The 12,922-nt window shown below is 43.4% G+C and overlaps 1 protein-coding gene across 1 annotated transcript in view; it reads left to right on the forward strand.

Moving 5' to 3' along the window:
* LOC106805567 (protein pygopus-like) overlaps positions 1-12,145 on the forward strand; it is a 19,495-nt gene extending 7,350 nt beyond the window's left edge. The window contains exons 2-4 of the mRNA XM_014807218.1: positions 8,267-8,397; positions 9,003-9,234; positions 11,454-12,145. Coding sequence (XP_014662704.1) covers positions 8,267-8,397; positions 9,003-9,234; positions 11,454-11,725 — 635 coding nt within the window. The 3' untranslated portion in view covers positions 11,726-12,145. The remainder of the gene's footprint in view (positions 1-8,266; positions 8,398-9,002; positions 9,235-11,453) is intronic.
* The last annotated feature ends 777 nt before the right edge of the window (positions 12,146-12,922 follow it).

Here is a 12,922-nt window from a genome sequence, read left to right on the forward strand (position 1 = left end):
GAATACTAATGCTAAGATACAAAAACAGCCCCCAAATTATGGCCGTCTCCTCGGGGGCATGTAACAACGTGTTACAAATTGCCCTTGGCATGTATAAAAAGTATGTGTTTTACAAAAATGTGAAAAAGTACCCCTATCTATAAGCTCAGACATGGAACTACATAACTTTGAATTAATGGGCTCTGTAAATATGTTTTGTTCACAAGGCAATAAGTAGCCTATTTATATATTTGTATTCATATGTAAATGAGTCGAGCATTCGTCATAGTTTTATTAAAATTAATTTTATGTCGGTTCTATATTGCTGTTTAATTGTTGAAAATCTGTCCAACGTGTCACCTTTTATAAAAAAAAAAAAAATTTCTGAGGATATGATTTGCTGGTACAATTGTATGTGTTACAATTGCCCCTTGCGTGTGTTACAATTGCCCCGTGTTCGTGGGCAATTGTAACACTTGACTTCCAGTTTTGAAATGATAATGGCTTCAAAATAACTTGTTTACTTAACCCAAACTTAGTCATATTTCAAGCCAAGATATGCATCTTTAATTTCATATACCTTGAAGTAAGTATGTAACTATAATAAAGTTGTTATGTCAGATTTGGAAAAAAATGTTACAATTGCTCCCCGGTCTCCCCTACTTATCCATACTAGCGTACACTACAGACAGTCGACAAACGTGCATACACTAGCTATTGTAAAAAACTGCGTTTGATAGCTAGAATAGCATGCCCAGTAAAAATCGTGAAATTTCTGAACTCTCTCACGAGTTAAACAAACTCAAGTCTATGAACATAATATGTGTTGCGTGCAATCTTCCGATCTGCTCAATCTACGAATCTGCCGACTGTGTGGCAGCCTCATTGAACTGCAGCACCTAAAACCCACACTGATAAACCTGTCTGGTAAATCGGCGATCCTCTTACTTCTAATATCTATTGCAATAATAACACTATAGCTAATGTAAAATCGGTTGATTGTGCAGAGTGGCACATTATACGCGACGCGTGTTCGCTTTATTTGTAACCGTGTATGGCCGGCAGCACGGATTGTAGGTAATATTGCGCTATTTTAGACCAAGTCGCGGAAACCTCTATACGTGTCAACAGGCGTATGCACGCTTATTTGGTGCACAATGTCTCGGTCAACGTCGCATCAACGTTATAGAAGGCAGCACCTGCGACAAGCAAACAAAAACATTCAGAGAGCACACTCAGTGAAACAAAAGAAACGGTGACACAATATCATGCACCTGCGGGAACGCGCGAGTTGGTAGAAAGGTGGCAGCAATGAAAACAATCAAAAATAATCGTACTGCGATCTAACACCGTGTAACGGGTACATTACAGTACAATTGAAATGTAATTGTACTGTAATGTGTCGTTCAAATAAACACACCGACTCCAATATGACGTGGTTGTTGAACTTGTGGTAATTAGTGTGCAACAAATCTTGCGTTACCAGAACACTGGGCTGACGAAAACTACACCAATCCAATTCAGCCTCAAACAACAGACGACCATTAAAGCAATCCCACTACGTAACGTGCCGTAACATGCAAAAGCTGACGTCACCGTAAAGTAATCTCAACTTAAAATGGCACCACCTACACGCACAGGCGTAAAGTTTGCTGCAACGTGGACAACGCCGCCGCAACGAACGTCTCGTTAGCGCACCGAGAACACGCCGAGGTTCCGCATGCGGCGCGCGCGCGTGATAACGCTTGATAACTCTACCCGTGTGGCTGCTCGGCGACTGGAACACGATCAGGGAAGCCATACCGAGCGGCCCAGTCGAGCTCGGTGGCGGCAGGGCGGCGCGCTGCGCGGGTAGTACGTGTGCTTCGTCGGGTAGTGCATCAGGTTGGTGACGGATGACGTGTAGATGTCGGCGAAGCGGCGAGCCGCCGGCTGAAGTACGTCGGGTTCGTGTGCGTGCGGAAGATGCTGCCGAAGGCGAGGTTGACATCTCCTTCAGGCTGTTCCTGCTACGCGTGAGACAGGTACGAGGTTCAACAGTCGAGAACACAGGTCGAGAGCCGACTACGTACGCCCCCACGCAATGTCTTTCAAGGCTATTTACACCTATACAGGGCCGTAGGCTGAGCGAATTCCTATGGAGGGCAAAATTTCATGACTCAAACTGTGTAAGGACTGGGCGCAGCTCTTGATCGACGTCCATGTGTGGTAGGGGTGGGTCTGAGACAAGGCTTTCACGGATAAGTGCAAAAAAAATCACGTTAAGGTTATTTACGATTATTGGCTAAGCTTATTTTTTAATTTTGATCCAAAATTTAGTGGGCAGCTGCCCTTGCCCCCCCCGCAGGCTACGGCCCTGCTATATGATATGCTATATGACTCTTATCTCTAACTTCACGAGATCGCACTGCTAAGTCGAATGAAACCTTGTATGCACTTCTATGCCGTTGGTCGGCGCTAGGGTCGCGTATGAAAAATAGTGTATAATAGCAAACGAAATGTATAGGCCCCTATACTATTTTGTTGCAAATATATATTTAAACTAGAGATAACGACCTCTCATATGATTTGATGTAGAAAATAACGGTGCAATTGTGTTTTGTTGAGATTATGTTTACAATAGAGAGCAGAGACACTTGTGACGTATTATACGATCAGTCTGTTTCCCAATATTTAACATTTATAATTCTAAGACGCTCTTACTTCACTCACTACTCTCACTACTGAATGACGCTCGATATTTCAACTCCCCGTAACGCCGAATGAAATGCTATATATATACAGTTCTATGCTGTTGGTCGGCGCAAGTGTCGCGTATATTTGCTGAAGTTGTTATATTAAAGCAGAGATAGGGCACATACTTACCAATTCGAATGATTGGAATTTGGATGTGAGACATTCCTATGCTATAGTGCCCAACTTCCCCGCCCCATGACTGCCAGCCTTTCTGTATCATACTCCTCAAGTCGCAGTATTCCGTATGTCATTCTGTACCGGGTGGTTAAGTACTTTTCTTGTACGAACATAAATGATCCACGTCAAATCGAGCAAATTTTAACTATGAATCTATCATACACACTTCTTTTTTAGTGAGCATTTGGAGGTTGGTTTTTTGTAGTACAGTTTAGATTCGCTATTATGATAAGTATGGTAAGTAGGGATAAATCTACAGCGAAATCTTTTGTTGCGCATATATACTGCATAGCTATAGATGACAGGCGGACAGGAATAAATAAATAAATGATTAAATAAATAAATGCATAAATAAAATAAATAGTGACAGGTGAGATGATTAACAGCTTTTGCAACTCACGCAAAAAGAGACTACGAAAATTTATGGTGGCAATAGACTCACAATAAATTTATTTTTACACGACAACAAAGCCATTTCAATCATACTTGTCTTAATATGACAAAGTCGATATCATCATAATAGTTATACATATATATTATTGCACTAAACCTGAATTAGAGTCAAAAACAATACATTCTCATTTTTTCCGTAATTCCCGCATAGGCACACTTCTGTGTAATAAAATAAATAAATAATATAAGTTTTAATTAACGTATATTGGTAGACACATTCGGTAGAGCAATAGCAACTTTGTAACGATAATTTCGTTAAATAATTAGCTAAAAGTTATATATATATATATATTATTATATATATATATATATATAATTATATAGACAGAAGTTTAATTATCACTATAGATTTCATAAACATCATGTGTTCATTAACGCATATGTGATAATAAAACTCAGTATATAGTACATACAGGAAGCAACATTTATTTGCCATATTCATATAACATATAGATATATTATGTTTGATTATTTATATAGTTCCATAAGTAATATCATCCATAATTATAATGATTTCTATAAAACATCTCAAAATAGGAGAAGGCACATTTTCATAACATAATATACACTACCGTCTATAAGATGTCATGCAATGCCCTCAACGCTCCACGCGTACGTTCATTTCAGTGGGAATTATGTTTGTTATGCGAACATCTAGGTACTTATTGCTAATCACTGTTGGCTCTCTGTTTCTGTGTATTATTCACTGATAGATGAAGGTCGGCGGGTATTGCTATTTGTTGTGACACATCGCAGGCGTACTCGCCAAATGATATATATATAACACGATTGCCAAGGCAAACTCTTACTCAAAACGTACAGATAGTTACAACTAAGAGCCATCTAAAAAGTTTCGTATCGCTGATTTGGCATTTATAATTATCCGCGTAGGCGGATTCTGTTCACGCATGAATTCTCTCTGAAATAAGTTAAAAGAAATATGCACAGGTAGTTCTTTTCGGTTAGCACATCTGATTAGCGTATATATGCTGCGTAATGAATTATATATATATAATATATATATATATATATATATATATATATATATATATAATATAATCTCTGGCGGGAGTAGGTAACGATAAAGGGCAGAGTTATAATTCGAACAAGTGAACATTTATATACACATAGATACCAAGATGGAAGCTGTTGGATGTGTATTCATGCTCTGACGGTGTGAAATAAAGCAAGCGTCGAGCGAATTTTGCGATCAAGCTTTCCTACCTGCTCTATTATTCATGTTGTTTGTGCACCGCGCGGGCGTGCAATGTACTTGTGTGTTGCAGATGAGCATTTGACCGCCATTTACAGGTGATTATAGGCGAAATAGAGTAGAGAAACATTAAGACTGGTAGTAAATACATATCGTCTTTATTTACCTTTTTTTTTATTGAGACGTTCCAAGTGCCTATGGTTTGGGACCCTGTGAATGTGCTAAACTAAACACAACCTTCGTTTCTTGTGGCCAACATTGTAGATCACATCCCCTAAGATCACGTCCAGCAGCCATTAACCTAATAAACCTCATAAAATATTCTTCAAAAGTCCAAGGGACTATAACAAAGACCGAGAGACAAGTTGATCAAATAGACAAATCAACACTGCGGATCGCAGTGGAAAAAGCTGCAAATTTGTAATACCGTCGAAAGACAGATATAAGTAAAGATATAGGAATAACCTATTGTTCTGGGTTGGCATACATGACCAGCTGTGTAAAGTTGTAACGCGGGAATAGACAGGGTAGAATTAGCCAATAACAGACAGTAATGTAGTTTGGGCTGACCATAAACAATAGGTAGGCGTGTCTACCTATGTCAGTATATAACCGCGTGTTTGACCAGAGAGAGACACACAGAGCGATAGTGACATACAACTTACAGACATAGACGATATTGGTTTGAGACAGCTACCTCACAGCCTTAACCTCGTAAGTTAGGTGATGTTACTCGCCCACCTCGACTGTACGCATTTGTCCCGTGATGGGCGGATGCATAGTTAAGTATGTTCAATTAAAGAGATTCCTGAATACGTTCATACTGTTCGTTAAATATTCTATTATTATCTGCATTCACATAGACGCTAGGAAGGGTGTACTACACACACTCACGTAACCACTTATACGATCACGGGTAGCAATGGGCTTCCTTATAAATTTTCAATTTACTAAAGACGAAGGGAGAGAATTCCAATGTGGAATGACAGAAACAAAGAAGCTAAACTTAAAAGGATCCTTAGAACTAGAAGACGGCACATGTCGAAAGCAATGATCACGCTCAGATGTTCGAGTTGATAGAAAACTAAATAGTTACATGATGGTAGAAAACTCAATTTGTGCATAGATGTAAAATTAATGCGTAAAAATACTAAGGTCAACCCTTTTTCACCCCACAAGTTTACTGATGGTACATTAAAAAAAGATCCTCAATAGGAGTTTTTCACGTGACGTCATAGATCAGGTCACGTGTATTTGTTATGTGTCATGGTTGGCAGAAGCAAAGCGTGCTGCTTGACATTTACGGATGAATGACTACATGTTCTGATAGAAAGCGCTGTTTATGTAGTGCACGTACACGTACACGTGCGTGCTGCGTGCATGCGTGTGCACGTACACGTGTGTGCGTGTGTGCGTGTGTGCGTGTGCACTTACACGTGCGTGCATGCGTGTTTGCGTTCGTGTACACGTGCGGGCGTGCGTGCGTGTGCACGTACACGTGCGGGCGTGCGTGTGTACGTACACGTGCGTGCGGGCGTGCGTGTGCTTGTATAGAACAATATCACGCATCTGCTTGCTGCCAATCGTTAAACTGCGTCGTTGTTATGACGTCAATGTTTATAAACATGAAACACTCCTATTGCAAAATCATCCAGATCAGCTGAATTTGACCAAATTAGGACATTTATCGAATGCAAACAATTGCATGACTTACATTCACAGCCAATTTATCACTGAAATGGAGGCAGCTTTAGCAGGCAGGTATTTGGCAGAATGCAAAATCTTCTTAGCGTGTGCAATCATGTACATTGTGGTTTAGGCCATTGGCAGAGGGAAGAGCAGCTAGACGGTTAGACTTAGAGCTACCGTTTACTATGCCGAATATCTTGAGAATATATTAGGATGGATGCTACTATGCCGTCTACTTCATATTGTGTGACAACTTCGTTATCATCATGACAGGTGAAGCACGTGCAGATGCAACAACATGACCTACATATTCCTGTTTAGATGATTCTAAAAATATATAATAATGAAATATCTTAATTTTAAATATTTTCTCTAATAAAAATCCGATGTACTGTCAATAAAATACTACTAACAGATGTGTTATCAATCTGAACACTAATCAGTCACCCCGGATATTGTAGACGAATGTAGAATGATTTAAATGTTAATCATTGTAGAACAGATTCACTGTAGCTGATCCAATATATATTCTATCATATAATATTGTGTTTTTTTCGTCATTTGCTCGTACTGTCATGATAAATCGGCCCTAATCATTTAATAAACTATATATGCAGCATAATAATAATAATGCTAGTCCCTTTTGACTTCACTCCCTGCAAATTAATTATATCAGCTTGATCAACGTGTCATGTCATATGCAGCGAACCTGATCCATTTGTTGACCTAGAAGTCAAATGAAATACCGAGGCTAGACCTCGATGCAAATCGATGTATGTGAGTCACATATTGGCAAATTAAACAGATCAATAAATATCCGCTGTATATTGCCAGTGTTAGACTCGGCTTGTATAGAGTGTACAATTATTCATGTGGAAGTGATAAAAGAAGTTGCAGTATCAAAACCAGTATGTGATAAAGCGAGTAACCAGACTTAAATATTCATTGTGTTAGTGTTGTTCATGTAAAAGAGTTTATAAAAATGAGGTTATAGGAAACCACTTGGATCGATTCCTAAAAAATACCAATTATCATTGAATAAATGTCTTGAGTTTCCTCTTTGAACAGCTTGAAATTTTTGTTCACATTATCTGTGATCAATGCCACTACTTCTTATCGTATAATTTTGCAGCATGTTATCTGTATATTAGATGAATTGGTACATTGACTTTGTCTTTTATTGCTTTCATTAAAATGCAGATTTTAATCTGTGTTGGGGGATACATAATAAAATATTAAATGCATGCCACATTGATTTACGATTGCATGCTGTTTACGAGTTTCCGTGGTTACCTTGGTGCACATTTATTAGCAATTATAATGATACATGTGCAGCTAACATATCCATACTCTATATAATATATGTGCTATGTAGCTCCTGTCTCCAGATCGTGTAATCACGTGGCAACTTTTGCACATCGGCGGATTTCTCAGTTAATCGATCCGTATTCGTTCGAAAAGGAATGTCGATTTCCATGCTCTGCACGACATCTTATAACGTACAATGATAAAGATATTAACATTATTTATTATATTATTACAGGTACACCACCGATTTTCCGGAACCCTTGGTTCCAAGGCCTTTCCGGTTTATCCATTTTTCCGGACCAAAAGAGGTCACATAATAATAATTCAACAATACACCTCTGAGCAACTATATACCTCCCAAGTCTCTAAAGCACCATGCACTGTTAGAAACTTAAATTGAACAAATATATTTGTGGTGTTTTTTTTTATCACTAACGCTTGCACCTGCCTTAGAAGCCATAGCTAGGGTAAAAATTGAGTAAAATAAGGTATGAATTGCATAAAATCAAGAGCTCAGCACCAAATGCGGCAGTTTAAACAATGCCCGCAATGCCTGCACCGCCATCTGTGGCCACCCAGTAAACTAATACGAATTTCAAATGAATTTTATCCGGACTAAAAGAGGTTCCGGACCATCAGTGTCCGGAAAATTGGTGGTGTACCTGTACTAAAATATTAACAGTGTCTGTGCTTTTTCTTCATTGCACTCAGCTAATGGGGAAGCGGACGCGCAGGAGTGTGCAGGGAAAGCCAGCCGATCGCCCCAGCCGAACAGTCCCGCGCACAAGAAGCGTAGAGCGTTGTCAACACACACTGCCAACAGATCGATCAGCACACCTGTCGTAAGTCCTGCACCGCACACGTCCGCCCGCCGACGATAGCCGCGCGAGGGCATTAAACAAATTTTTAAAGTTGATTCACGTGATGACAGGAGAAGGCTTCACTTGCGCGTCACCGCAAGACAGATGCCCATCGTGGCAAACATCACCCGGTCGACGGTCTCTCCTCGCTAGAGCGTTCTTACGGGCGTCGAAATTAAAATTGTGACACAGGGGAAGTGTTGTGTTCGCTTGCGTGTCACCGAAAATCGGGTGGTCGTCGCGGCAAACTTTGCCCGTGAGAGTGGGGTTATCGAGCCCACTTACATAACAAAAGTGTGATAATCATAAAATGTACACAAAGTTGCATTTACAGGAAAAGGCGCATTAGGAAAGTCTAAAGGGTCGTGTCTTAAAATTCAATCGTAAAATAAAATGAAATATAACTTAAATTACTCATACAACTAACTAAAATAACTCTATTGCTGAAATTATTTCCAAATAAATTCTTTAATCCTCAATCGTCGTAACTACAAATTGACGTCTTTCTACACCCACGATGGTCATGAGCAGAACGTCATCTAACATTTCCGGCAACATCTCACCATCATCGGCGGCCATGTTTGCAGGGATCGTCGGGATCGTTTCCCGGCATCGGTCCGTCGCCGCTGCTGAGCGGAGCCGGCGACGTGATCGTCGCTCACAACCCGTTCGACGACGCGCCGATGACGGCAGCCGCGGCCGCGGCGGCACAGAGCCTCGGCACGCCCCTGCTGAGCGTCAGCGTCCAGCAGGGATACCCCATCGTGCAGTCGCCGATGTCAGTGATGATGCAGCACAAGCCACTGTCAACCTCGTCTGGTGGGTGTCGCTTCCTGTTCGATTCGTATTGCAGGGATGTTTGTTTGTGCAGAAGAGAAAAATGGGTGGTAGTCTGTCTGTGTGCGTGCAGTGTGCATGTAGGGCACGCGCATGTGTGTGCGTGTGTGTAGTGTGTATGTGTGAGTATTGTGTGTGCACCATGTGTGTGTGCGCGCGTGCTTGTGTGCCTGTGTGCACTTGTGTGTGCGTGCGTATGTGCTTGAGTGTGTGTACGTGCGTTCATGCCTGTGTGTTTCTATAAGGCACCGTTTACAATTACCAATATCCCAAGCATTCTTCCTGACCCTCTCTCCTTTCCCACCGTATGCAGAACGAAATGTTGATATTGCAGATTTCACACAAAAGTCTACATTCATTATATCTCTAAAAGTGTACAAAAGCCATTGATTGCCCCCTTCCCAAGCGTAAGGTTTATATACTTGCAGTAATGTTGATCATGTGAGAATGGCTTTCCCCCTAATGCAAGTCTTTAAAACTTTATAATTGCGTAGGGGTGCGCCAGATCCAACTTTAAGTTCTGGCCGGAACCGGAACCGGCCGGAACTGGAAAAAAGTTTTGGCCGGAACTACCTGGCCGGAACCGGAACTTTAGCTGGCAATAAACCTGACAGTTTTGGCCCAGTATTGCGCAAACTCACTCGATCTGAACGAAATATCATTAGCAGGAACATCACTTAGGCGAGTAGGACAATGCTCAAAGTTTTAATTACAGGATGGTTGTTACTGTTAGGTGTATGAATCAGCTGCTTGTAGTGCATAATTTGCATAATTCTGGCATCTTATTCAAGAGCGAATTCTATGGCAAAACCTGCATGTTGCAGTATCCCTGGTTTTAGTCTATTATTTTCAACTAACGGACAGATGTGATTCCTGTGGCTCTTAAGAGTATTTGATTTTGAAAGAAAATCTTATGAATCACCTAACATCAGTTAGGTTCAGTTCAGTTAGTTAGCCAATGTTCAAGTGGCAAGCGTTTTTTGGGCAGAAAAGTGGGAAGTTGTTAACACTATATTGTCAGCAAGTTGACTCTATTGACTATCAACTACATTCTGTGACTAATCTTTTGATTTTGATGAGGCTTGTAGCAGAAAAAATGAAATTAGGAAAAGTTCCGGTTCCAGCCGACTGTTTCTGAAGGGTTCCGGCCGGAACCGGGACTCTGAAAAATTGGGGATCCAGCCGGATCCAATTTCCGGTGCACCCCTTGGCCAAGTCGGATTGTAACCCAATATATCACCTGTCAAAGCATATCCCGAGTTAAACGGACATTATTCTAAAACTGGAGCATCTGCTTATTTTTCTGCAGGTGTTAGCGGTAGTGCACTGATAAGCCTGTTCAGCAGGCCAGCCCTCACAGCCTTTTCCATTTTGTCCGTGTGTGTTTTGGCAATCTGAGAAGAGGTGGTTGAAATCGGACAAAGCACTAAGGTGTGGCCGCATGACTAATATTGCATGTGGATGTACCAGCAACACCTGACTGGCCTCACAAATTCTGCTACCCTCTGTGACACACACTATGTGCGTGTTGACACAGTGGATCATGTTTGCTAACGACCTTACCTGACACTTTTAGTTGCCTAGTGGAGAGCGAACTAGGAACTAGGCCTATATATCGAGTAGTAATGTACAGCTAGACATCAGTGTTGCACAGGCTAGCATTCTGTCTGCATGATTACTTGTGTTTGCTCCTAGCCTAGCTTGTAGTAACCTAATGCACAGTCTTGGTAAGCTCACACGTATTTATGATGGAAAGATGACATACAGACCAATTAGATAATGCTGAATTTGTCGTAGATTGTTATTAGTGTGGTATGTGTACGTCTAAGCTGTAAACATACGTGTCTAAATGCATGCGAGCATGTCGAAAAACGACCATCGCATCTCTGCACGTTCGTGCATGTACATTTGCACTTGGCAACGTTGCTTTTGCATGGATGTGCATCAGTCAAAAGTCACAATTGTCGCACGATTGTAGTCCCGATTGCAGAACGTTGCCATTTCGGCTGTCGTGTGCGTACGTGCAAAACGCGTGTGTCCGCGAATCGACGTTGCTCGACTAATACAATTAATCCTCGTTAATCGACTAATTGATCGTCGCGCGACACGACATTCACTTTTCCGTTCTCCATTCCATACTCCATTCTCCATGTAAAAGTCCCACGTTTTTACACGTTTTTTTCTCCGTTCTCGTCTCGCAGGTAAAGTCTACCCGCCGAATCAGCCGATGATCTTCAACCCGCAAAATCCGAACGCGCCGCCCATCTACCCGTGCGGAATCTGCCACAAGGAGGTGCACGACAACGACCAGGCAATACTCTGCGAGAGTGGCTGCAACTTCTGGTTCCACCGCGTGTGCACGGGTCTGACGGAGGGCGCCTACTACATGCTCACAGCCGAGGTGTACGCCGAGTGGGTGTGCGACAAGTGCCTCGCGACCAAGGACATTCCGCTCGTGAAGGTCAAGCCCTGAGAGCGCTCGTGAGAGAGAGATCTCGTTTGAACGGATATCGTTAGGAGTTTTCCCCGCGCGATTGTTGGACGAACCGTCGCTGGTCGACTGATTTTCGGGTCCGTCGCGGCGGTCGTAGCGATTGTTAACTGTCGCGATACTGCTGTGTAAACCACGGCAAGTTGTCAACTGTCACGATACCACTGTGTTGACCGCTGCAAGTCGTCAACTGTTTGAAGTCGTCAACTTTTGCAAGTCATAAACGTCTGCAAGTCGTTAACTGTTGCGAATCATAAACTATTGCAAACTGTCAACTGTCGCGTCACCCGTAGCGTCAACCGTCATATAGACTGATATATCGCGATATCTGACTTTTTGCCGATCTTCGACTCTAAACCTACGGCCGGCCGGCAGCCCAGCGCGTCACCGTCAACGATGAAAGCGGCGGCGGCGGCGGCGGCGGCGGCTCAGGGCGAGGGTGCCACCACGCAGGCCGACACCTGCCCGCGCGACACTTTCCCGCGTTGGGGCGCGAACGAGGGCAGCGCATTCACTCGCTACCTGCGCGATGACGACCGGCTCGCGCGGCGCCCCCTGGCGGTCGCGGCCGTCGACGACGACGACGACGAGCATCAGCAAATGGAGCAGCGGGACGCGCGGATCGCGCTGCGCCTCCAGGTGGCGCTGCAGCAGGAGGAGACGCAGCGACAGCGCAGCATCGAGGACGCCGACCAGAAGCTCGCGCGCCGCCTCCAGGAGAAGGAGCAGCGTCGCTACGACCGCCACCAGGAGCGCAAGCAGCAGCGCGAGCGCGAGAAGCAGCAGCAGCAGCAGCAGCAGCAGCAGCGCCAGCATCCGCAGAAGGAGGAGGAAAAAGAGACGGAGTCGGGAGACGCGCGCGAAACTTTTGTCGCCGTCTCGTGCGACGACCAGCTGAACCTCGTACTCGACCAGGTGGCGCTGGAGGACGCCTCGCCGCCGCAGGGGCGTACGTAGTCGGCTCTCGACCTGTGTTCTCGACTGTTGAACCTCGTACCTGTCTCACGCGTAGCAGGAACAGCCTGAAGGAGATGTTCAACCCTCGCTTCGCCAGCATCTTCCGCACGCACACGAACCCGACGTACTTCAGCCGCCGGCTCGCCCGCTTCGCCGACATCTACACGTCGTCCGTCACCAACCGGATGCACTACCCGACGAAGCACACGTACTACCCGCAGC

Source organism: Priapulus caudatus, unplaced genomic scaffold, assembly GCF_000485595.1.
Source record: "Priapulus caudatus unplaced genomic scaffold, Priapulus_caudatus-5.0.1 Scaffold118, whole genome shotgun sequence".
Taxonomy (NCBI): Eukaryota; Metazoa; Priapulida; class Priapulimorpha; order Priapulimorphida; family Priapulidae; genus Priapulus; species Priapulus caudatus.